Genomic DNA, 26,939 nt, shown 5'->3' with positions numbered 1-26,939 from the left:
CCGTCCAAGGCACAGAGCCAAAATGGAGCAGGGGGTGGGGGTGGGGAGAAAGGGGGGGATGCTGGCTCCTTTGCAACCTCAGCTGTCTCAAATGCTGAGCAAAGGTCCCTGAAAATGAAAGAGCAAAATATTGGGGTCAGGTGAAGGATTCGTTTGGCATGACTTATAGAATCATAATAATATCTGAAGAAGTGTGCATGCACACGAAAGCTCATACCAAGAACTAACTTAGTTGGTCTTTAAGGTGCTACTGGAAGGAATTATTTTATTTTGATTATAGAATCACAACATTGGAGAATTTGAAGGGACCCCCGAGAGTCGCCTAATGAAATCCCCTGCAATGCAGGGATCTTTCGCCCAGTGTGGGGCTCAAACTCACAACCCTGAGATTAAGAGTCTCGCTCCAGGTGAACTTCTGAACAAAAGTTGGCATTCCTGTAGTTGAAAATTTTGTGTGTAGATTTCCCCCTCTCTGTCAGCTGCTCACTTACCTGCATTCCAAGATTGGATGGAGGATGGCTGCTTAAAATAAGCACTGAGGGGAGTGCGTTCAATGGTTGGAAGCTAGTAACTAGCTCAGAGCGCACCTGCTCAGGTGAGGGAGAGTCTGCAATGTAAAGGAGGGAGGGAGCAGTTCTTTCAGACAGATAGGTAATACAGTGGTATCTCAGGTTACATACGCTTCAGGTTACAGACTCCGCTAACCCAGAAATATTAAGAACTTTGCTTCAGGATGAGAACAGAAATCGTGCTCCGACAGCAGCAGGAGGCCCCATTAGCTAAAGTGGTGCTTCAGGTTAAGAACAGTTTCAGGTTAAGAACGGACCTCCGGAACGAATTTAGTACTTAACCTGAGGTACCACTGTACAAGACAATGCAATACAATGCAATACAATCCCTTTGAAAAAGGGAAATGTTGACAGCTATGACAATAGGAAAACTGATGCTCCTTTAAGGCAGGGAAGACCCCATTCCTTTGATTCAGAGGAGGCTGCTCCATTGGGGCGAAACGGGGCGCTGCCCTACCAAGCTGAGTCTGTCCTCAGCTGCCTGCCTCCTTCCTTACAGCCTGTGCAAAGGGGTGGTCCTGCCTCTCAGCTTCCTCTTTCGTTTCCATGTTGCCCCTTGCAGAACTCAGCAGGGAGGAGAAATACAGGGACAAGAGGAGAATAAGTTGGCTCCCCCTGCATTGACGATGGCACCACTTACAGTTGGGCTCCATGCTTTCTACCAGCCTCCAATGGGTGCCAGCTGCCAATGCCCTGTGGGGAGGGTGTAACCTCTTACAAGACACCTGAGGGTGGTGGGTAGCCCAAAGTGGGTGGAGCACCACCTATCATAGAATTATAAAATGGGAGAGTTGGAAGGGGCCCAGAGGGTCACCCTGAAATTGCAATGCAGGAATATGCAAGTGGCCCATATGGGGATCAAACCCACAACCTTGGAGTTCTCAGCACCATGGTCTAACCAGCTGAGCTAACTGCCACCAGTCAGACTCCAGCTGTCGTCAGGCCCTAGACAGCATGCCCAGGGGTCAGGGATGAAGGGAGTTGTAGGCCAAAACAAGGACAGCCAACATGGCTTCCTCTAGCTGTTGTTGGACTCCAATTCCCATCAGCTGCAGCCAGCCAAGGCCAATGGTCAAGGTTGATAGGAGATGTGGTGGTGTTGTTGTTTAGTCGTTTAGTTGTGTCTGACTCTTCGTGACCCCATGGACCAGAGCATGCCAGGCACTCCTGTCTTCCACTGCCTCCCACAGTTTGGTCAAACTCATGTTCGCAACCTCGAGAACACTGTCCCACCATCTCGTCCTCTGTCGTCCCCTTCTCCTTGTGCCCTCCATCTTTCCCAGCATCAGGGTCTTTTCCCGGGCGTCTTCTCTTCTCATGAGGTGGCCAAAGTCTTGGAGCCTCAGCTTCAGGATCTGTCCTTCCAGTGAGCACTCAGGGCTGATTTCCTTAAGAATGGATGCGTTTGATCTTCTTGCAGTCCATGGGACTCTCTTGAATCTCCTCCAATACCATAATTCAAAATAGGAGATGTAGTCTAGCGAAATATGCCGGAACAGGTTTCCCGCACCTGTTTTAATGGCTAGCCTGAAGCTTCCTATAGCTGAGTCAGAAATCCAGGAATCATCACACAAGCTCAGGCCATCATTTATTTTTTCCAGCACCAGCCAGCCAAATGTCTTGAAGATGCTCACATGCACAACTGCGTTGCTGATAACCATCCTGGTTTGTCTATTTTTCCTGACCATCTAAGCTATACTGCCTTTGACCAGGGAGGCTCCCTTCCTAACTTCTATCAATGAGTCCCATCGCTGGTGCTTTGAACTATCCCTTGTGGAAAATGCAGCCTAAACCAGGGTTCCCCAAACCTCTCCGTCCACTGACCCCTTAATGAGCTTCTAAAGTTGCCTTTGACCTCAACCCAGATTCTTTGCAATGTAAACGAAATAAAGTCTGGCCTAGCGCCTTTGAAAAGCTTTGAAGCCTTTAAAAAAAAACTTCAGTGAAGTTTCTCAAAAGGCAGCTCGCTTTTATAGGTTTGCATCTTTGCAGGAGGGAAAGAAGGGTGCGAGACTTATTCTTCTGACACCAGAAGAAATAATTGTTCCAAAGTGAAACTTTGTATGCAGGATTCTTTTTTAAGCAATAAAGCAACATGGTGTGAGAATCCTGCTGTACTGCAGAATCATCTCATTAAATGCAGAGGGGTCCTCACTGGCAAGAGGAGTGCACTCTGCACATGCTCGTTCCACTTGATTTTTGATGCCCCTTGTCCCGATTTAAATTTTGTGCACCATACCTCAGAAACCCCTTTTCAAACAGGTATTGGAACCCACCCCAGAACTGGTCCCGTTAAATGTCTTCCAAGACAGTAATGTTCACCTACGCCATAAAGAGCTTATTATAACCTATCTCCTCTCTGCAGCCAGAAATGTCATAGTTAGGCACTGGAGAGGCTTGTCGGGAGTAAACATGGACCACTGGGACCAAATTGTAAGGGAAATGACCTTATTAGAAAAGTTGACTAAAATAAACTAAAACTGACACGAGGACAAAAGAAAGAGGACACCTTCGCCCCAGTATGGCTCCCTTTTATTACACACACAGCTCAAACGGACAATAATGATAGCAGGAATCTATCAACACCATACAAATCAATATGGCTAACCTGACCTAATGCAAACACAAACAAATCTCACTGCAGTTGATCAAAGGTAAACACTCCCCTCCCAATATTCTCTCATTGTCTCTCAATTGCCTTCTAAATCTGGCCCGCGGAAGGTCCAGGAATCGCCGCATGAATCGCCAGTGCATGGATCGCCAGCGCACATGTTCTTTCCCTCTCCCTTCCTCTCCCTCACACGGCGGCTCCACCTCCTCCTCCCTCCCTCCTTCTGGCTTCTCCCTGCCCTGCCTAGAGGAGGAAGGGGGCTGGGCTTTGTTGGTGCCAGCCCCTCTCTGGAGCCCTTTCGCATGCCGCTCATTGTCCCTCTGCTGCCACCGCCGCCCCTCTCGAGCAGCCACCATTTAAAGCAACCCCTCTCCAGAGCCCTTTCATGAGCTGCTCATCATCCCTCATTCATTTTTTTGCCCAAAATATAGTCTGGTCCCCCACAAAGTCCAAGGGACAGTGGACTAGCCCCCTGCTGAAAAAGTTTGAGGACCCCTGATGTAAACCAATAAATATATAGAAATAGAAATACTCAACTGACAATTGACACTGACATAAAACCCCCACATACCTACCAAATTGGCAAAACAACAACCTTCTAACCTGTTCCATGGATATCATATTGTTTTACATTTTACATTGAACATAACTAGAAGACTTTATAATCTGATCTAAAAAGAAAAGAGAGAGAGATCGCACATTCTTTGTAGTTCATGAAACCTTTAATACAAATTATTTCCCAAAAGAAATAAATAAACCCATTTTCGACCCCAGAAGGGGTCAGTTATCGACCACTTTGAGAAATCCTGGTGAAAACTTCCCTTCGTTTTCTCCTCTGGGTGGGTGGGCTGCTTTTATTTTTTCCCCCACTGACCCACCCCCCAAAAGGGGGACATGGTGCCTCAGCTGTGGGGCTGGCTGAGGCCTGGCCACAATCTATTTCAAGGTAGGCCTGGTGAGGTACAATCCAGCTTATGTCCCCAGGCTGTGGCTAAGCCGCTAACCGTGGGAGATCCTGGGGGCTTAATGACAAAGTCAATTAGACTCTGCTCCCTGTTGTGCACTAACACAAGATGTTACCGAGGGAAGGCGATTAGCGGTAACAGAAGGCTGGAAATACCAGGGTAATTCCAACTGATACATTGAGGACAGCTCTCTGCCCAGACCTTGCACATTTGGATACAGGCAGGATTAATTGTTACGCTAGGTAGGCGAAGGCTCGGGGTCCAGGCTAGGCTGGAGCCACGCGGTAGTAGGAATGCCAGAGGGGATCTCACAATGGGAAATGGTGTTTATAAGAGCAGGCGCCTCAAAACACAACACTGTTCCGGCTGTGAGATATACACGGGCCGGCACATTCACACCACACATTGAAAGCGCTGTGATACTGCTTTAAACAGTCATGGCTTCCCCCAAAGAATTATGGGAGCTGTCGTTCAGCTGGGGTGCTGAGAGTTGTTAGGGGAACCCCATGCCCCTGATTTCTCTCTCATTAGGGCTGCAACTCCCAGAGTGGTTTAAGAGTCAATCCTTCTTCCCAGGGAACTCTGTGAGAGGGGTTTTCTAACAACGAACAAACAGCCAAGTCTATGAAAAGGCATCTGCTAGGTTAAAGTATGCGTAGAATTGCATATACAGTGGTACCTCCGGTTATGAACTTACCATATTTTTCCGTGTACAGTGGTACCTCGGGTTAAGTATTTAATTCGTTCCGGAGGTCCGTTCTTAACCTGAAACCGTTCTTAACCTGAAGCACCACTTTAGCTAATGGGGACTCCTGCTGCCGCCGCACCACCAGAGCACAATTTCTTTTCTCATTCTGAAGCACAGTTCTTAACCCGAGGTACTATTTCTGGGTTAGCAGAGTCTGTAACCTGAAGTGTATGTAACCTGAAGCGTATGTAACCCAAGGTACCACTGTATAAGATGCCCCCATGTATAAGACGTCCCCTATTTGGGGGGAATCCAAATTAAGAAAACACCCCTCAGCATGTGTATAAGACAAGCCCCAATTTTAAACCTAATTTTTTGGAAGAAAAAAAAAACCCTTAGTCTTATACCCCGAAAAATACGGTAATCAATTCCAGAAGTCCGTTCTTAACGCAAAACTGTTCTAAACATGAGGTGCACTTTTGCTGGTGGGGCCTCCCGCTGCTGCTGTACCACCGGCGCACGACTTCCACTCACATCCCGGGGCAAAGTTCACAACCAGGAGCATCTACTTCCGGCTTAGCGGAGCTCGTTACCCGAAGCATTCGTAAGGAGGACGGTATGTAACCCAAGGTTCCACTGCATTAGTGAAAGCACCATACAAAATGTGTGATCTAAGGGGAAACGGCTTCACAAAAATGTGTGTGTTCGACAAAAGTGCATTCAAAAATAAGCATATCCGAAGAAATTTGGACAAAAATGCTGGTGTAGTTTCATGAGGAATAGTATTTGGTTTTGGTTTAAATCACAAACCGATCTGGAAAGGTGGAGAACTGAACTTGGATTGGAAAAAACAAAACAAAACCCCAAAACTGGGGGAAACTGGAATTGACAGATTCGCTGATCCTGACTTGAGACGAATGTGGAAGGTGAGATGATTGATGATGATGATGATATATGTGAAATGCCAGAATGCCAGAATGAAACGCCTTGTTCTGCCACATTTGGGAGCAGGGATGAAAAACTCGGTGGCCTCCATATGTTGCTAGACTACAACTCCCATCATGCCTGGTCATTGGCCATGCTGGCTGAGGGGTGATGGGATTTGGAGTCCAAGGACATTGTTGAACTACAATTCCTACCATCCATGACCATTGGTCTTGGTGGCTGGGGGCTGGTGGGAGCTGCAGTCAAGCAACATCTGGAGGCCACAGGGTTGGCAAACACCAGGTTCCAGTGGGCTAGGCATGCTCAACCTGGTTTAGCTATTCTGAAAAAAAATGAGGTGTTAGAATAAGACAGGCATCACTTTTAGATGGCGGGGGGAGTGTCACATTTCTGAACGCTTGCCCATGACTCACAGAAAGAAAATAAGTCAGGCAAAGCGAGGAAATTCACACTGCTCAGCTTAATTTATCCAAGCCACAGGCAGATCCAGCTGCTCCTACTGCAGAATCTTCTGATATCTGCCTGCGGACTCAGGATTCGCTCCCACACAAACTTACTTTGAGTTGGAAAGAGAGACTCTTGCACCCGGTGCAATCCTCCTTTAAACCACACGCTCTGCTTATTTTAATAATGCACACAGACAATGCCAATTGATGGCAAGGGTTTGAAATGGTTTTTATCATGTTCCTTAAGGTAAAGGTAAAGGGACCCCTGACCATTAGGTCCAGTCGTGGCTGACTCTGGGGTTGTGGCGCTCATCTCGCTTTATTGGCCGAGGGAGCCGGCGTACAGCTTCTGGGTCATGTGGCCAGCATGACTAAGCCGCTTCTGGTGAACCAGAGCAGTGCACGGAAACGCCGTTTACCTTCCTGCTGGAGCGGTACCTATTTATCTACTTGCACTTTGGCATGCTTTAGAACTGCTAGGTTGGCAGGAGCTGGGACCGAGCAACGGGAGCTCACCCCGTCACGGGGATTCGAAACACCGACCTTCTGATCGACAAGTCCTAGGCTCTGTGGTTTAACCCACAGCACCACCCGCGTCCCTCTATCATGTTCCTTAGCTCATTCCATAACCTCCGCTTTGTGTTGCCTTGTGCTAAGGCAGAGCACTGGGTCCATCTAGCTCAGTATTGTCCACACTGACTGGCAGCAGCTCTCCAGGATTTCAGGAAGGGGACATTCCCATCTCTACCTGGAGATAACATTGGGAATTAAACCCGGGGCCTTTCTGGATGCGAAGCAGGTGCTCTACAACTCCTGGAGGAAATCAGATCGTAGACAAATCATGTTTAACTCAAGCAATAAATAACTGGAGGGTGGGGTATCGCAGAATAATAAGCTTACAGCAGGCCGAGACACTGGTAACATAAAACAGCGGGAGGTTTACAGAACGTCTACTGAGATTAAAATCGGGGTGTTATAAACACGTCCCTATTCTGCATTAGTGGAAAGCAGAAGGCTGCAGTTCCACTAACACCGGTTCTGAGAGATCTGCATTGGCTCCCAGTACGTTTCCGAGCATGATTCAAAGTGTTGGTGCTGACCTTTAAAGCCCTAAACGGCCTCGGTCCAGTATACCTGAAGGAGCATCTCCACCCCCATCGTTCAGCCCGGACACTGAGATCCAGTGCTGAGGGCCTTCTGGCGGTTCCCTCATTGCGAGAAGTGAGGTTACAGGGAACCAGACAGAGGGCCTTCTCAGTAGTGGCGCCCGCCCTGTGGAACACCCTCCCTTCAGATGTCAAGGAAATAGCAGCTATCCTATCTTTAAAAGACATCTGAAGGCAGCCCTCTTCAGGGAAGTTTTTAATATTTAACGCTGTATTGTTTTTAACACTTGAGAGAGCCGCCCAGAGTGGCTGGGCAAACTCAGCCAGATGGGCGGGGTATAAATAATAAATTATTATTATTATTATAACTGACCCAGGCAGTCTGATGGAGCCCATTCAGGTCCCAGGTTCTGCTTTTCTCTCTTAAGCCCGACTCAACTGCCTGATCCCTGCTCCCCTTTTCTGGTCCTCCCACATTTCCTTCCCCACAATTAACCAGGACCAGCTGGGAACTCAATTAGCGCAAGCGGCTTGTCCCAACCACCCAGGTGTCCACAGGAAAATCGTCCCCCACCCCCTTGCAAATCCATTTACCGGGAAACTCTCTGAAAGCTTTTTCAGTGTGAAAACAATGTATGGGTTTTAAAAAATATTATTATTATTATTATTATTATTATTATTATTATTATTATTAAGAGGTGGGGATCGTCTCTGTTCCACATCTCACTTTACTTGGCGTTGAAAAATGCAAACAGCTCTGGGATGGAGCAGCCACATCTGCAATTACACAGCTCTGGGCTCCCAATTATTATTTGGTGAATAATAATACTAATAATAATACGGTAGTAATAATAATACCACTGTATTGGCCTGAATATAAGCCTCACATTTTCCCAAATTCCGACCACAAAGAGGTTAAGTGCAGCTTATATTCACAACCTTATGGTATGCAGCCAGGGGCCCAGGAGCATGGGGCAAACAGTGCCAGGAGCGTGGCAAAGCAGCGCCTGCCCCGTGAGTAGTCCCCCGTCCTCTCCCCCACGGCTGGGAAGGGAGAGAGCGAGGAAGGGGAAAGGCCAACAGCAAGGCAGCACAGCTCCCCCACTCCCACGCAGTAAGGAGAAACGAGGAACAGTGGCGTAGCGTGGGTTGTCAGCACCCGGGGCAAGGCAAGTAATTTGCGCCCCCTAACCCGTGGATTTGCGCCCCCTAACCCTAACCCCAGATGTTGCGCCCGGTGCGGCCGGCCCCCCCTGCACCCCCCACGCTACGCCACTGACGAGGAATGGAGTGGCTTATATTCGGGTATTTTTTTCTTTTCTCCCCACCCCCCTCCAATTTTAAAGGTGTGGCTTATATTTGGGTGTGGCTTATATTCAAGCTAATACAGTATGCATGTATGTATGTATGTATGTATGTATGTATGTATGTATGTATGTATTGTTGTGGTTGTTGTTTAGTCGTTTAGTCATGTCTAACTCTTCGTGACCCCATGGACCAGAGCACGCCAGGCACTTCTGTCTTTCACTGCCTCCCGCAGTTTGGTCAGACTCATGCTGGTAGCTTCGAGAACACTGTCCATCCATCTCGCCTCTGTCGTCCCCTTCTCCTTGTGCCCTCCATCTTTCCCAACATCAGGGTCTTTTCCAGGGAGTCTTCTCTTCTCATGAGGTGGCCAAAGTCTTGGAGCCTCAGCTTCAGGATCTGTCCTTCCAGTGAGCACTCAGGGCTGATTTCCTTCAGAATGGAGAGGTTTGATCTTCTTGCAGTCCATGGGACTCTCAAGAGTCTCCTCCAGCACCATAATTCAAAAGCATCAATTCTTCAGCGATCAGCCTTCTTTGGGGTCCAGCTCTCACTTCCATACATCACTAGTGGGAAAACCATAGCTTTAACTATACTATCCCTGCCAAGAAAACACCATGGACAAAGACAACAGGCATATGTATTTATTATACCTACCCATCTGGCTTGGTTTCCCCAGCTGCTCTGGGCAGCTCCCAACAGAATATTAAAAACACAATTAAACATCAAACATTAAAAACCTCCCTAAATTAGCTTTGTCAAACCAGAACAGCCATTTGGCTGGAAGTCACAGGCCATTCTGTTTCGGTTCTGATTTATCGTTTTAGCTATTAACCATTTTTTTAAAAAGGGTTGCAAACCAGCTGATCCTGGACTGAAAATATGTGAAATCTGTACTGCAGGGCCTGTATCATGCTCAGAAACAAATTCAATATGAGATTTTGATGGAGATGTGAACTGATCAGCCGTTGCTTTTAGATAGTGAAAAATAAAATACAAATGGCCCTCGCAACCAAGTGTTGCAGTGTAGAAAGTGCCTGTTCGGAGTTCTAGCCAGCCACTCCCTCCTAAGATACTCCATTTCATCCCCCGGTCCATTAATACCCAACAGTCAGCCACCATTCCATGGCTGCTGATAATATTCAGACCTCACTGAGCTTTTTTGAGGTTCTTCTCCCTTCCCTGTTATAGCTACAATTCCCAAGGTGGTCTTGCCTCAGCAAAGGACTGGATGAGAGCCAACAGACGGAGACTCAATCCAGATAAGACAGAGGCATTGCTTGTGGGTGGTTCTCTAGACCAGATGGGTGGGAGATCGATGGGGTTACACTAAGGTTACCAGACTTTTTTCAAAGAATCCGGGGACACTTTTTTTTTTGGAAAAGAGAGGGGAAAAGGTATTATTATTTTTTAAAAAGAAGAAGAAATATATTCTCTTCTGTGGTCTCCTCTGTTGCGTGGCCTTCCTCTGGGCCCTGGCCTGCTCTCTTGGAGCGTTAGACACCGTGGAGTAGGCTTGGGTCGGGCCTGGGCTCAGCCACGTGTCCTTGCCCTCCTTGTGCTCTCCTACCTCTCCTCAGCAGTGGCAGCGGTAGCAGCGGCGCAGCAAGCTCCGGTCTCCCCTCTTTTTTCTCCTTCCTCTTTATCTCTCCTCCTTCTCCTTCTCCTCTCCTCCTTCTCCCTGCGTTGGCTCTAGGGTTTTTACTGGTCCCAGAGCGCCGCTGGGCAGTTGGCTGGGCACTCTCACTCCCGGCTCAATTGGGGTCACCCTGGTGATGCGCTGGGTGTCCCCAGTTCCCCCTCGGCAGTGGCAGCGGCAGTCTCAGCAGCCCAGAGCTGGACTGGGAGCACAGTTGGCTCTGGCTGGCTTCAGGAGCTGCTCACTGCTGTGGCGCCTGCCATTTTGCCTCACCAGAAGTCCCCATATGATGTGTCTTGTGCTGCTGAACCAACCACGCAACATTCATTCCCTACTAATAAATCTACAACACTTAAAATATAAATCCGGGGACATTAAATGAAATCCGGGGACATTCCGGGGACAGATTTTGTCCGGGCACAGATTTGTAAATCCGGGGGCTGTCCCCGGGAAACAGGGACACCTGGTAACCATAGGTTACATTCCCTCTGAAGGAGCAGGTTTGTAGCTTGGGGGTATTCCTGGATCTTTTGCTGTCGCTCAAGGCCCAGGGGGTCTCAGTGTCCCAGAGTGCCTTCCATTAGCTTCGGCTGGTCCACCAGCCACGCCCCTATCTGGACAGGGATAGCCTAATTTTTGTCACCTTTGCTCTGATAACCGCTTGTTTATCACATTATATGTAGGGCCGCCTCTGAAGATGGTTCGGAAACTTCAGCTGGTACAGAATTCAGCGCCCACGTTGCTCACCAGGGCAAGGCAATGTGAGCTTTTACACCGGTCCTGGGCCAACAGTAAAAGGTAAAGGTACCCCTGCCCGAACGGGCCAGTCTTGCCAGACTCTGGGGTTTGTGCGCCCATCTCACTCAAGAGGCCGGGGGCCAGCGCTGTCCGCAGACACTTCCGGGTCACGTGGCCAGCGTGACAAGCTGCATCTGGCGAGCCAGCGCAGCACACGGAACGCCGTTTACCTTCCCGCTGGTAAGCGGTCCCTATTTATCTACTTGCACCCGGGGGTGCTTTCGAACTGCTAGGTTGGCAGGCGCTGGGACCGAGCAGCGGGAGCGCACCCCGCCGCGGGGATTCGAACTGCCGACCTTTCGATCGGCAAGCCCTAGGCGCTGAGGCTTTTACCCACAGCGCCACCCGCGTCCCCGGGCCAACAGTACTGGGTGCCAATTAGTTTCTGGGCCCGAGGCAAAGTGCTGGTTTTGACCTATAAAACCTTAAACAACTCAGGACCGTAGTACCTCAAGGACTTCCTCTCCCAATATGAATCAACCTGGAGGCCCTTCTTTGTGTGATGAGGCCCTGAAGGTGGCAACATGAGAACTGGCCTTTTCTACGTTGGCTCCCCATTTGTGGAATACCCTCTCCAGGGAGGCTCATCTGACACCTTCATTACATATCTTTAGGCAAAAACATTCCTCTACAGTGGCGTAGCGTGGGTTGTCAGCACCCGGGGCAAGGCAAGTAATTTGCGCCCCCTAACCCGTGGATTTGCGCCCCCTAACCCTAACCCCCAGATGTTGCGCCCGGTGCAGCCCCCCCTGCACCCCCCACGCTACGCCACTGTTCCTCTATAACCAGACCTTTGACTGACTGAACATTTCAATGTCTTTGTGAGAGGGGGCTACTGGTTTGCTTTTGTTTCATTAAGTATTTTGTGTTCTCATTTTGTATTGTTATGTTATGAACCGCCCTGTGATCTTCAGCTGAAGGGCGGTACACAAATTTAATAAACAACAACAACAACAGCCCCTCACTCTTCTCAAACTACAATTGCCAGGATTCTCTGAGAGAAGATGTGACTTTTAAAAGTCTTCCATCTCCTCCATTGCAGCACCTGAAATGACTGCTGTTCTCTTGCAAGAAGCTACGGGATGTCCTGTTCTTTTCCTGGACACTTGCAGGGTTTGCTTTAGTGGGGCTCACCACTGTAGGAAGGCAGATTGCCACCCGATGCTTCACCCCCTTTTGGCTCTGGCCCGGCCCACCCTTGGCATGCGGCCCCTGGAAGATTGCTCATAAGCGACTGTGGCCCTTGGGCTGAGACTGGTCCCCTGCACGCCTGCACTGGGAACGTAGGGTGCTGCTGCCTTACCCTGAATTGGGCTATCCAGCTCAGTATTGTCTACACTGGCTGGCAGCAGCTGTGCGGGGTTTCAGGCAGGGGTCTCTCTCAGAACTACCTGGAGATGCCATTGTGGACTGAAGCCCTGAGCCAGACTCTTCCCACAAAGGAATCACGGAGAAGCCAACCTGTGGCTGTACAGAATTGCAGATTCCGGTTGTGGACAGTCCAATGGTCCTTTCACCATGCCCAGACTCTCCCACCTGTGTGGAGACCCCATTACTTGGACTTCTGTGTGTTTGTGTGTGTGTTGCAGAGGAGGCGTGGGCCTCCCTGGCAGCTTAGCAAGGAGCCGGTGGGTCAAACAGGTGTTATTTAACCCAGTGCAGGAATGCTAAGTGGCTGATCGGTGTGGCTGTTGTCACCCTAATCCCTTAAGGCTCATCAATTCCTGCTTCAGGGGAAGCTACTTGCTGGCCTGATCCTGGGAAAGGCTATTTAACACAGCTGCCGCTTGGCGCACACCCTGGGCGCAGGCAATCCGCTTTGTGTGCCACTAGCCTCTCAGCAGCTTAAATCCCCCCCTCACCCCTCTTTGTCTCTCCCCCCCTCCCCTGCCAAAATTCCCCCCTGCCCTTCGCAGGCTTGCAAGGAACCAGACACAGCAAGAAGTTGGCCCCAGGGAACAATCTCTTTGCTCAGAGGAAGACACCATACCCTCCAACAGAAGAAAATAGAGACATTTCACACTCCCCAACAACTGACCCCCCATTTTTTTGTCCACCCCCCCAAGCATCTCCTCCACCACTATGCCAATGGGAGACAGCCCCCATGCCCTCCTCCACCGTCCCGAGAAAGCCCCTTAATCCTAATTTCATTTTATTATTTGGTAGATTTACAAAAGGGGGGGGGACACACTGATAAATAAATGTTAGAAAGACGCAAGATGAGACGTAGATGCACAAAGCAATTTTTTAAAAAAATCAAGGCTCCTTGCACTCTGCTCTGTTCTCTTTTTCCTCTTGAACCCAGGACGGCCCTGCCCTCCGATTGCACCTTCCAGAGCTCCTCATTGTCCTCCCCCATCTTGGTGCTGGTGTTATTGTTGGGAAAAATAGGGACATTCTGGTATCTAATCAGAAGCCTTTGGTCTGTCCCTGGAAAATCAGGACGCTTGGAGGGTATGAGATACTGCATCACCTGCCTTGGCCAACAGCAGTTCTCTCAGGAGTTCTGAAGAAGAAGAAGAAGAAGAAGAAGAAGAAGAAGAAGAAGAGGAGGAGGAGGAGGAGTTTGGATTTGATTTCCCGCTTTATCACTACCCGAAGGAGTCTCAAAGCAGCTAACATTCTCCTTTCCCTTCCTCCCCCACAACAAACACTCTGTGAGGTGAGTGGGGCTGAGAGACTCCAGAGAACTGTGACTGGCCCAGGGTCACCCAGCAGCTGCATGTGGAGGAGCAGGGAAGCGAACCCGGTTCCCCAGATTACAAGACCACCGCTCTTAACCACTACACCACACTGGCTCCAACAGAAGGGCTTATCCTCACCTGCCCCTTGAGAGCCCTTTTGTTGGAGAGGATGGGGATGGGATATGGAATTGGTCCATCTAGTTTACTACTATCTACTACACACTGATGGGCAGCGGCTCTCCACGGTTTCCGGCAGAAAGTCTTTCCCAGCCCTACCTAGAGACACCGGGGATTGAACCTGGGACCTTCCACACACAAAGCAGATGCTTTGCCCCTGTGCCGTTGAGTCCCTTCCATTGTTATCTCTTATCCTCTCAGAATGAGCGCTTAAGAAATGAGTTCTGGAACTCTTGGGCCAAGTGGGAGACTGGCTGTGGCAGACACTGATTGGCTAGCATCCATAACGTGACAAACCCTCCCCAATTCCCCCAGGGCCATTTTGCAAGTGTTTTTCTCTCTCTTTCAAATGTTAGCAATTTAGTTAGTTTGTTGTTTTTTTAAGGGAAGGATGGAGTGGATGTATAAATGAATAAACATGGCAGGGATAGCTCCCCCCCCCAGAGCCAAAGGGCAAAAGTGGTCCAGATATACCCATCTCAAATGCAAATTTTAAAGACTTTGGGTGAAGATCCCGCTGCGACTGCTCTTAAAACCTGAGGCCTGCCTCCATCCTGCTGCTGCTTAATGACCTCACTTCATGCCTAAGCAAACACCCAGGGGGTGGAGAGATCCTCACATTTTCCTGCTTTCTAGCTACAGAGGGTTGTCTCATGCTATTCAGGCCAGGCCCAAAATAGGCCAGGCCCTGATGTGTGGCAACATCCCTGTGCTATGTGGATATGATCCTTTGTGGGGTTGGGTGGAAGGAGTCTTGCAAATGAATCCGTCCTAAATTACCAGTCCAGCGACTTCATCTTTATCATAATCGTCACAATTATTTGTTACTCATAAGAACATGGGATCAGGCCAAAGGCCCAGCAACCCCATAAACTGCAGGTGTCCTGGGGGGGAAATGGGACATCCTGTTTTCTCATACAAGAGCATGGCGGCCATTTTGGGCACCGTGATCTTGCACGATTTCATGCCAAGATCTTGCCCCCCCCCCAAAGAACTCCCGCACTGAAAAAAGCACTTTTTTCAAAAAAAGCACTTTTTTCAGGGCCACAATCTTGTCTGGCTCTCCAAAATGCACATTTTTCGGCACCATGCGATAATGGCGCCCCCAAACAGTGTGTCTTTGGGCCTCTGTGAGCTCACACAGGTCACATGACACATACGGGAGCATGGGCAACAGCGGAAAACTGTAAAACTGAATGAACAGAATCAAATGCAAACATTTAAAAAAATTGTTTTTAATTTTTTTAAATGTTTTTAATGCAAACATTTAAAAAAATTCCAAGAATGAGAATCAGAGTAACATCGGAATAAACTAAAAGCAGCTCATATAGTGCATCAGAATAAGCCACACACACTATTTATATATTTTTTAAGCCTGTTCTAAGGTGTCTTCCTAAATGTAGGAAATGAAGGGGCTTGGTGGATTTATGCCATAAACAATATCAAGGGAAGGGCAAATCTGTCAATTTTTGTTTCTCTCAGTTTCTCATTTTTTCTAGTCTTAAGTTCTCAGCACTTCCACATCAGTTTGAAACTGAGTTGATTTTTTTAAGTCCTCAAAAAATTCACTCACATTTCAGAACAAATATCTCCCAAATAGACACATTTTCCTCTGAAAACGTTGCCTAAAAATACACATTTTCACTGAGCAATTTCCTGAAATACAATGCTTTTTGTATGTTGTTTTCACAAATATATGCATTTCAGCACACAACATTGCCCTAGGCCTTTAAAGATCAACTGAACACGAATTTCTCCCCCTCACTATCAGGGCTGTTGGGGAAACAAATCATGACCTCCGAAGCTGACCTTAAGGCCCAGGCCCGTTTGTGTGGAAGTCAATTCAAGTGGTGATTCCCACACACCTCCAAGGAAGTGTGTATCTGTGTGTGTAAAATAGACACAAAAAATTTAAGCGCCGGATTAAACTGCGGCATCAACCGCGCTGGGGGAAACTGGGGTCAGAATCTAGGGCTGACCCCGATAGAATCAGCAGGAGACCCCCCCAGATTCACTTCAGGGGGGGAACTCGGGTCTCCCAATCTCGCCCACCCATCTGCCTCTCCCTTCCTTCGCAGCGCCTAATGCCAGAGAGACCTTTTGTGATCGCCTCGCGGCTGAAGTCGAACCTCCCCTTTGACACATTAATAAGTCAGCGCTTCAAACCACTCACAAGGCAACCTCTCCCTGAGCTGTTTAAAACCCTCTTGCGTGGCGATTAGCTCCCGGTAATCAGGGTGCCAAAGCATCAAGGCTTCATCCCAAGGCGTTCGAGAAGAAACTCTCAATGCAGAAAGGGAGATTCTTTTGCCGCAAACAGCAACCGGCCGAGGGTCCCCGCGGAGCGCTGTGACCTTTAAGGATGACCCTGCACCTCTAGATTCTCGGCTCTAAAACCCACAAAGGAAGGCATTTGGGGTGTATAAAAAAGGTAAATAACATTTGTGTATGAGTAGCTTTTTAAAAAATATGGATATCTATAGGGAAAGGTCTGGTATAGGTGCGATTTCAGGTTTCAGTTCAAGGTGGAGTTGCCAACTGTTTGGGAGGGTGGGGCGGAAATCCCAGCCTATTCCTGCACCGTTAATGGCATCTTGATCTGTGGAAATCAACGAGAGGAGAGGAAATAATGGCGATGGATGGCCTGTTTATTCCTGCAGATCAAGTCATTGGTAAAGGGGCAGCGGAACGAGGCTTGTGTGAAAGTTGGCAATCTGAGTGGCAGGGTGTGGGGGGGGTGACAAGGGAGTTTCGGAGGGGTGTGATTTGGAATTGCAAAGTTGGAAAGTTGGGGTGGCAGGAATCTCGTGATGGGTTGCTCTAGGGTGTGCTTTCTGTGATCTCCTAAGAGACAGAGGTGTAGTTGCTCTCCTGAAGAATCATTGCATGTGATCTAAAGCCATTTTGGCTGGGGAGAGGAGCAAAGAGTGTCCCACCCACCCTCCTCCATCAATGGATGTTTGCATAGTAGGGTGGGTTTCTAAATATATCAAGTGGATATTGTGCCCGGGGAAATTCCCTCTGGCTAGAAGAGTCTAGCAGCCAATTAACTACCGGGCTAAGTTCAAGGCGTTGGCTTTGGTTGCATAAATCCCTATAAGAACCTGGGACCAGGATGATTTCACCTCTTATATACCAAATCAGTTCACTCTTCAGGGGAAGGAGTCCCGCAGAGACTATCTCTCTAGGATGTCCCTTCCTCACAGCGTAGGAATTGGGCCTTTTGTGTGGTGGCCCCAACTTTGGAAGTCCCTCTCCTTAGCTATTAGACAGCCTGGCCATCTCTGTTGTCTTTTTGCAGCCTAGCAAAGACCTTCCTCTTCCTATGAGCCTTTTAAGAAGAGATAATCATCCCAGTCTGCATCTGCATTGGAACTGGCTTTTAAGAAGTTTTAAAGGCGCTTTTGTTATTTTATCATTTGCTGTTTGCTCCCCTGGGTTCCTCTGAGAGGGTGGGAAGAGTGTACATTTATTATTGTTGTTGTTATCTTCTATTATTATTATTATTATTATTATTACTATTATTACTATTATTATTATTATTTTATCATGCCCAAGGCCGCCCAGAGAGACTTACAACCAACCAAACTAACAGACAATAAACCCCACACAGAGATATTAACAGACCTTGCAAGTGTCCGGGATAAACTGAGACATCCCGTTTTTTATCGCGAGAAAACGGAGGCCATTCCCCACCCCCAAAAGCACTATTTTGGGGGGCTGCAATCTTGCGCAGGCACCCAAAATGTGCATCTTTGGGAGGAGGAGGCCAGGGCGCGAAATCACCCAAGATTACGACAACCAAAATGGGTATAGTTGCGATTAAAAAATGGGAAGTTGGAAACCAGGAAGGTGGCATCCCGGATGTTGGCTTCAAAGTGTTGGAGGGTATACATTAAAACCAAGAGGAAATAAAAATACATTTAAAACATCCCGCCCATTTCCTAAAAGGCTACAGGTAGTTAAAGGCCAAAGACCTTCTTATAGAGGAAAGGTTTTGCCTGGTACCTAAAGACATGTAAGGAAGGTGCCTGGCGGGCCTCCCTGGGGAGCAACCACAAATGGGGAGCAACCACAAAAAAGGCCTGTTCTCGTGTTGCCACCCTCCAGACTTCTCATGGAGGGGCCACACAAAGAAGGGCATCAGATTATGAGTGCAGGGTCCCGAAAATAAAAGAAATACATTAAAAATAGTCCAGCTGACTCTGAATACCAGTTGCTGGGAACCAACAGTGACTTCTGCTTCCAGAATCAGAGGCTGTTGTTAGAAGAGAACAGCAGTGGGCCTACTGTCCTCAGGTCCACCTTGCAGGCTTTCGTGAGGCTTCTGTTGGCCACTGTGAGATCAGGATGCTGGACTAGATGGGATTTTGGCCTGATCCTGCAACTGGGGCTCTTCTATTCCAGAAGAGAATCTGATTTGGGGAGAGGGTTGCAACTCCTCACCCTGTTCCTATGACAACATCACTGAGGGCTTCTACTGACAATACTTGTGTTGTTTTTCGTATTATTTCTCCTTCATACTTCCCTCCCTCCCTCCTCCACCCAAGGCATTCTGGGTGTTCTGCCACTGTGTCCTGTAGACCCTTCCCCACACCCCTAGCTCGGCCATCTTGCTCCCCCTCGCCCCGTAGGCCTGCCTCGCCTAGCTTCCCAGTAGCCTCAGCCCGTCCCCCAAGATGACCTTGCCCCCACCAAGTGTCCCCCTCTTCTCCCCAAGCCAGGTGGCTCGCGTCTGCGAAGCCCTGCAGGAGAGCGGAGAATTTGAGCGCCTCGCCCGCTTCCTGTGGTCCCTCCCGCCGTCGCTCGCCCTCCGGCACCCCGAAGGCCTCGGCTGCACTCACGCCAATTGCCATGACTTGGAGTTGTTCAGCAGCCCAATTCCCTCGGCTGCGTGGTTGGCGCCCTACTGCAGCCAGGCCACTGTGGCCACCTACCACCTGGAACCGTACGGAGCCCTGCGGCCCGGAGACAGGTTCTCAATACATCCGCCAGACCGATCACCTGCCCGGAAGAAGGTCCCTGGTCTGCCGAGGGACTCTGGCCAAGATGGGGAGCAGAAAGTGAATGGCTTCAAGGTGAGCAGGACCTGATTATATTGCTATAGAGTTTTGGGGAGAGGGGGGGGGTCAGTCTGTATGATATCTTCGTGTCCCTTCCATGCTTGTGTTTCTGTATCAAGGAGGCTTGGGATCTTAGAGGAGACCCCTGAACTGGTCAGACTGGTTTCTTTGTAAGTTAACGTCCTTAGCTGGCCAGTTGAGTACCGCCATTTACATGTCTAAAGAGGTTGCCCTGTTGCCATGGAGACAAACAGGATCTAGATCTGCATTAGGGATCGGGAACCGTTTTCAGCCCAAGGGCCACACTGCCTTCCAAGCAACCTTCCGAGGGCCAGATGCAAAAGTGGGTAGGCGGGGCCAGATGCAAAAGTGGGTGGAGCAACACTTGCAAATTACTGCTCTTCAATAGGCTAGTTTCTACAGTCACTCACGCAGCACTCTCTATCCTCCATCCAGGCAGACGAGAGGCATGATCAGAGTACAGAGATACATTCCAGCCTGGCAAAAACCACTTGTATATATCTTCCTATATACATAAAAATGCAAGGTGTTGTCACGCTCTGCAGTTCGCTTGGCTGCCAATAGGCAGCCATGCAAATGGACAAGTGAGCTGCTTAATGGACGCAGCTCCAAACTCCATCAAGTGCGTCAGAAGTGATGCTTAACAAAGGGGGGGGGGCTTCACACAGCAATTTACCAAACGGAGCAATTTGGTGTGGTGTGTGAGAAGGGCGATCGGGGAGGTGAGTTTGGCAAGCAAAGCAATCAGGGGCAGCAGACACGTTTGTGTGCTTCTCCACTAGACTCCCACCCCCCACTCCCCAAAAACAACGAGGACTGACTGAGTATACTTTGTGGTCACAGACTGCTAGCTGCCTGTTAGCTGGACGGGGGGAAGGGTGGTGATCGAATGGAGTGGGATTATGGGATGGACTGTCCGGAAGGAAGGAACAGCTGACAGGCTGGATTGTCCCACTTATAAAACAAGTTGAGCAAGTGTTGGCAAACAGCAGGATCCATCACATTAAGGGGGGGGATGTAATAATATTTATTATTATTATTATTATTATTATTATTATTATTATTATTATTATCATCATCAGTAATTATATGTATTACTTGCTTTCTTGTTTACTATGGCAGCTCAAAGTGACTCACAATATTATAAGCAAGAAAAGAATCATATACACACATATATTAAAACCAGCAAAAGACAATGAATTTAAAACAAAAACAAGTGATCGTAAAAGAAAATATGAAAAAGAATTTCAGGCATGGAGAAGAATAGAGGGGTGGAGACAAGGACACCTCTTGAAGGGAAGGGAATTTGAGAGTAAAGACATCATTAAATGGAGCATAAGTTGATTCTCCTTTTCAGCCTCCGCAGAAGAGTATTTTCTTTCCTCGTTCCTTTGCACCTGTCCTGTGGCCTGACATCCGTTCTCCTTTTCCCCCAGGAAAGGACGCGGAACCTCCTGCGGGAGTGGTACCTTCAGGATCCGTACCCTAACCCTTCCCGCAAGAGGCACCTGGCCCAGGCGACAGGGCTCACCCCCACCCAAGTGGGGAACTGGTTTAAAAACCGCCGGCAGAGAGACCGTGCAGCATCAGCCAAGCACAGGTGAGAAACCGCTGGAGAGAGTGCAAGGCAGGCCTGGCCTAACTCAAGCTGCAGTAGAACATCTCTACAGTGGCGTAGCGTGGGTTGTCAGCACCCGGGGCAAGGCAAGTAATTTGCGCCCCCTAACCCGTGGATTTGCGCCCCCTAACCCTAACCCCCAGATGTTGCGCCCGGTGTGGCCGGCCCCCCCTGCACCCCCACGCTATGCCACTGCATCTCTATCATGCCAAAGTTTCCCACTACAATCTCTGGCATCTCCATTTCATAAGAATACCTAAGCAGCAGTCTCAAGAAGACAGGCTGGGATGAATCGACCGTACCCTTCAGTAACCATGGGGGGGGGTTCCTTCCTAGCCCCCTTTTTAAAAAATCCACATGGCTTTAAAAAAATTGTTCCATTGTTCTGCTCCCTCCATTTGTTACCAGCCTTCTGGCGGTTCCCTCACTGCGAGAAGTGAGGTTACAGGGGGGGAGGCAGAGGGCCTTCTCGGTAGTGGCACCCGCCCTGTGGAATGCCCTCCCTTCAGATGTCAAGGAAATAAACAACCATCTGACTTTTAGAAGACATCTGAAGGCAGCCCTGTATTGGGAAGTTTTTAATGTTTTATCATAATTTTAATATTCTGTTGGGAGCCGCCCAGAGTGGCTGGGGCAACCCACCCAGGTGGGCAGGGTAGAAATTATTATTATTATTATTATTATTATTATTATTATTATTATTAGGCTGCAAAAGGAGCCGTCAACCCAGCCTAGAGACGTCCAAACCGAGACCCTAAATAGCAAGCTGTGCTTGGTGGAAGAGAGCAGCACACCCGGGGAGCAGACGGATCCCACCGCAGCCACCAGTGACGATGAAAACAGCCAAAGAGCAGGGGAGACCTGGGAAGACTGATCCAGCCGAGGGGTTGTGGGAGATGCAGGGCACGACGAATGGGGATGAGATGCAGTCATCACGAACCCCATTACTTATGGAATGGGGTTGGGGAGGTTTTAAGGAAAGAGAACCAGGTGCCAAGATTGAGGGTGTGGCAGGAATTATGGGAACGGAGAGTTTATTGGCTAACTTCCCTGTTATCCTGCTTGCCTTCCCCTGAGCAGCTTTGCAGCGCTGGCGTCCTTCGAAGGAGATAAACCTGGAGTCTCGTTGCCACTTTACAAAAAATAGGTTTATTTGCCTCGAGAGAAGGGGCGCCAGGACCCGGGCTTAAGAATTACAGGCTCCTGAGCAGTGAAGACTCCAGGCTTTCTTCTCTCAAGCCTGCCTTGGGCAGCATAATAATTTAACCAGAATGAAACAATAAGCCTCCCCAGATCTTCACTTCACACCACCAGGCCCTTCTGTAGTTCTCTGGGTCCTAAACCAGTGGGAGGGAAGGGCTCCCTGCTCACGAAGGCATCCAGGATGACGTCTTGCTGAGTCTGTAGCCAGGACTGGAGAGAAGAGGGCGAGGAGAAGCCAGGAGTGAGGGGAGAGGAAATAGATTTGGGAGGTTTCGGAGTTAAAGCAAAAGTGAATGAGAAGTAAGGAGAGAAAGAGAACATATATGGGGGTATTTGTAGATTAAAAAGAGGTCTGGGGCAGGGGTTAAGGATGGATGCACCTATATCAGTGATGCTCTTGCTGATAACTGACAGCACCAATCACCTTCTGGGGAACGATCGAAAGCAGCTTTCCGCAGCTTTTTGGTCACTGGGTGTACTTTGTCAGAGACATACCAGCAGCCAGGGCACTTGCAGCCACACCTAGGGGTTGGGGCCCAGCCACTGTGTCCGTGAAGCTTTTGGCTAAACCCTTTGCATCCCTCCATCCCTCAGTTGAAACAAGATGTCCATACAGGTATCCTGCATCTCCTTGCATTAATCCCTTGTTTAGTTTGGCTCACCCCTCCGATTTAATCCTCTGCCACATAAATTTAGATTGAGGTCTCCCCCGGGGGGGGGGCTGCAGAGGCCTCTCTTTCGGGGTTGTTTGTTTATCTCTCTCTGTGTAAACTGCTGAGTATCAGCACAGTATCAATAAAACGATTCTATTCTAATATCTAGAGAGCGCCACTAAAAATGCCAGCGCCGCATTAATAAATGATGGTGGCTTTGCATTCCAGAGGCGATGCGTCACTTAAAAACAAACAAAGGGATGCTCTAGTGGCTCCCTTTTGCAGGCATGAGGTTGAGAAGAGAAGCGTTTGGAATGAGAAGGAATGAAGGGATACAGCTATGATCAACACTTTGAAAAGGCTGGAACCCTGTGTAATAAGAAGAGCTAAGGCAGGGGTCAGCAAACCTTTTCAACAGGGGGCTGGTCCACTGTCCCTCAGACTTTGTGGGGAGCTGGACTATACTTTTTGGGGGAAATGAACAAATTCCTATGCCCCACAAATAACCCAGAGATGCATTTTAAATAAAAAGACACATTCTACTCATGTAAAAACATGCTGATTCCCCGACCGTCTGTGGGCCGGATTTAGAAGGCGATTGGGCTGGATCCGACCCCCGGGCCTTAATTTACCTATCCATGAGCTAAGGCAAGCCTGCTGGCTTAGGCTGATATTCAGAGGCACAAGATACCTCTGAAAGTGGAGGTGTGATTAGTAGCCATTGAAAGCCTTGTCCTCTGGACTTCCGGGGAGGCGCCTCTGGCAATGGCTGGATTCCTCTGATCGGGAGGAATCAGCTCCGTGGAAATCTGGGTCTGGCCGCCACGGCGAAGGCGGAGACCCATTAAAAATCACAGGCGGGAGAAGCCTGTGAGCATGGGATTCGGCGGGCACCTTTTGCGCCTCCCCCACTCGCGGGGAAACCCGGTTTCGGGGATCCAGAGCGACGTGGGGTGAGCAGCGCGGGGCTTCGAATCATCTGCTTCTTCCACGGAGCGAAGCCACATAGCTGTTGTTGGAGAGCGCTGACTTTTTCCTGTGGACAATTTGACTCTAAAGTAACTACCCGTGAGTAGAGCTTAATCGGAAAAATTGGATTTTAAAAACGTCTAATTTGGCATCGAAATGGGGAAGGTTCAATACAGGAAGTCCATCTTCCCCTTTTGTAAATAGACTGAAGCAATTGAGGCTGCAAGCTGAAGTCTTGGAAAGCTTTTTGTAAAAGACTAACTTTTCATAAGTAAAGAATATAATCCCCCCCCGGAGGCAGGAGAAGAGGGGGGGGAGTTGTGGACTGAGTTTGCCTGTGGAAGAGACCAAGAGAGGTAAAATACCGCCGCTCGGACCCTGGGAACGGGCTGCTAGTAGGTCCGACGCTCGGTGGGACGTTTATTGACAGCGTTTGGATCGTTCATTGACAGTTAGCATAAGAGAAGACACATTGTTTCTACTGTCTCCAGCAGTGAAAGTAACTGAAAATTGAAATTAGTTTTGGGTCGTTTGAACTGTGCCTATAAGAGGATATTATTTATCAATACAAATAGAAACTGTTTCCCTCTAGTGGAAGTTCTTGAAACTGGCGGCTATATAAGATCTGGGCTGGGAAATTTCCAGCTGTAAGATAAAAACCGTGAGACTGTGAGACTGACCTTGAATCTATTGAGTGTTATGGCAGATGGGAAAGACGGAATGTCGCCAGAAGAGGCCTTAGCGGTTGTATTAGTGAAAATAAATGACTCGCTGGAACAGCTTCACAAGAAAACAGATGTGATAAATATGAAAGTGGATGCTGTAAATATTAAAATTGACTTAATGGCAGAAAGTTTAAATAACCTGGGACAAATGGTGAATACCAATACAGAAACCACCCAGAAATTGATACAGGAATCTACCCTGATACGGCAAACTGCGGATGAAGTTAAGGAGGAAACCCTTGCTGCTGAAGTTAAAGTAATTCAATTGGAGAGAGAGAGAGTCCCATCCATACAAGGACAACTTGATGAATACAAGCTGACACTTGTTATGACTGAACTTAAAGAGAAACAGATGAAATTGAGGATCAGAGCCCCACCTGAGGAAAAGAAAAGCTTGATAGAGTTTCAGGAGGAGATAGGACTAACATTGGTTGAGAAAGAGAGGTATTTGGGGGTTAGTATGACCGCCAGAAATGTGAATCTATTCAAGGGCAACTGTGAAGGACGTTGGCTTGAAGAGAAGGGGGATTTGGAAATAGGGTTAAATTGGAAGTTATTATTGTTGGGCCGAGTTGCTGTGATGGGGATGAGGGTTGCTGTGATGTCGGGGATGTTGTTTTTGTTTCAAACATTGCAAGCTTTGGATGGGAGGGATTGTCTCAGGAGGTGGCAGAGGGACGTCTCTAGATTTGGTTGGCAGGGCAGGAAGCCTCAAGTAAAATTTAAGATATTAACAGATACTAAAGAAGGAGGTGGACTTGCCCTGCCAGACCCCTAAATTTTGTTGTGAATCATCTGCTTTTTGCTGGCTGAGAGAATTGGCAGAATCCAAGACCAGGGAGAAGAGCTGGTGGAAGAAGACTGGAAGTTTAAAGACTATTTATAGAAATATTGCAAAATTAATGAATGTTAGAACAAAGTTGGAATGAAGTTATATGGCTTTAGCAGAAATGTTATAAGGAATTAAGTATAAATAGATTAATAGAGCATTAAAGGGAACAAAATAAGGTTAGAATGTGTTAAGATAATTATAGGATAGAAAACAGAGGAAGATGGAAAGGAATTGCTGAAATAATTAATTGATGTGGAATACAAAAAGGGAGGTGTGAGGAAGTCGTGGAAATAAGCGAACGAAAGATATGACATTGAAATTGTTTAATGTGTTTTAAATGGTCTTTGTTTTGTTTTATTTGTCTTATGTGTTAGTGTTTTGTAGTGTTTTTGTATTGTGTTGCGTTGTTTTTCGTTTGTTTTTTCTTTTTTCTTTTTTGTTTGTAGTGTTTAAATTTTTGGAAACTCGATAAATATTATTTTTTTTAAAAAAATGAAAGCCTTGTCCTCCCTAAAATCTGCTGCTAAGTCACATCCAAGAGCCAAGTCATTCTCCATATGTAGGCAAAAAACGGCACCTGGGGATCCAAGTGGAGGCTGGTCCATCAGGGCAAATGAGGCACTGCCCTGACAGCATTGCAAGTGGCCCAGGAGGATGGGAGTTGTAATCCAGCAAGTTCTGGAAGGCCACAGGTCCCCCACTCAAATATTCTAGCTTGCATCCAGTCCAGGGGGTGCTGCTGCCTGAAACCTTATTCTTCCTTAGTCCCAGTGTTGTTCCTTGTAGAACTCAGCAAGGAGGACGGGGACCAAACTTAGAATGGCTCAGCCTGTCAATGGCTCTGGCGCCACCTACTGGTGTGCTCCCTGCCTTCTGCCCCAATGGGCACCAGCCACCATTAAAAGGAACCTGAAACAGCTTCAGTGTGGACTGAGTGCATACAATAGGCATGGCATGGAGCGTGCTGGGAAGGGACATGGCTCGAACCCTGAATAGAAGCCCGCCACTTGGCAGCGTTTTGTTTAAAGGTCCCGGTTGTATTAATTCCAACCAGTCCCACTCTCAGGGCTTATCAGCACTTATATGACTCCTGCTCTTTCCAGGCATGGTCCATAATTGAAAGCTCCATGTCTGAGCAAACCCTTTATTTTGGTTTCCCCACATAACCTGCTCTTTTAAAGCTCAATCGGAGCAAGCGGCAATCTGCATAAAAGCTGGATTTACTTTTGCTCCGATTCAGCCTTAATGTAGTGGTGTACTGTGGGTTGTGTTATAAGAATTTTAAGGTCTTAGATATATAATAAATGTTCATAAATGTACCAGGCAAACACGTACATAAATATATAAACCACATGTCTGGAGCAGCACAGGAATATAATCCTGAAACCATTTTGACTCCCAAACTGACCAAATGTTTCTCTGCAAGGAGGGAGAGGGAACCTTCCCATTGTCTCAGGAATTAAGTGATTACCATCTCAAAGGAATGGCCAGACTACCAGGAAAAGCAATCAGATAAGGCATTATCAGATAACCTGGTGGACAGGAGATAAACAAAGCACTCAGATTTCTGTTGTAGACCGCCTTTTCTATGATGTAGGTATGATGTATCTTGGGCTACACCCCTTCTGTGAAGTCTGTATGTACCGTATGTTTCTGAAGATGGTCTTGAGCTCCAGGGCAGGGAATTTCAAAATGTCTATATAAGGGGAGGCACACCTTTGTTCTGGGTCCTCCTCCATCCTCCTGTACGTGAGGGGAGCACCCTGTTGCAACAGTGTTAATAAAGATCAGGTATACTAGCTGCTTTGCTTCTCAATATACTCTGGTTGGCCTCTGTTATTTTCTCCTACCGATGGGGAACCTACAAAGGACTCTATAAGGACTCTTGTGCACCCCATAAGGGAACAAGACCAGATTTTGTT

General features: G+C 48.1%; 1 protein-coding gene across 3 annotated transcripts in view; it reads left to right on the top strand.

Annotated features, from left to right (window-relative positions):
* Window positions 1–22,237, top strand: part of LOC309520597 (homeobox protein SIX6-like) — a 79,121-nt gene extending 56,884 nt beyond the window's left edge. The window contains exons 1-4 of one of the 3 annotated variants that reach the window (XM_082202567.1): window positions 16,319–16,364; window positions 18,484–19,011; window positions 20,454–20,617; window positions 21,341–22,237. In XM_082202567.1, the coding sequence (XP_082058693.1) occupies window positions 18,613–19,011; window positions 20,454–20,617; window positions 21,341–21,509 (732 nt within the window). In that variant the 5' untranslated portion in view covers window positions 16,319–16,364; window positions 18,484–18,612 and the 3' untranslated portion in view covers window positions 21,510–22,237. Of the gene's footprint in view, window positions 1–16,318; window positions 16,365–18,125; window positions 19,012–20,453; window positions 20,618–21,340 lie in introns of those variants that run through there. The other 2 variants (XM_082202568.1, XM_082202566.1) reach the window with 2 other exon arrangements.
* The last annotated feature ends 4,702 nt before the right edge of the window (window positions 22,238–26,939 follow it).

The sequence above is a fragment of the Podarcis vaucheri genome (assembly GCF_965113315.1).
Source record: "Podarcis vaucheri genome assembly, chromosome: 16".
NCBI lineage: Eukaryota > Metazoa > Chordata > Lepidosauria > Squamata > Lacertidae > Podarcis > Podarcis vaucheri.
This window is presented reverse-complemented; position numbering and strand designations above follow the sequence as displayed.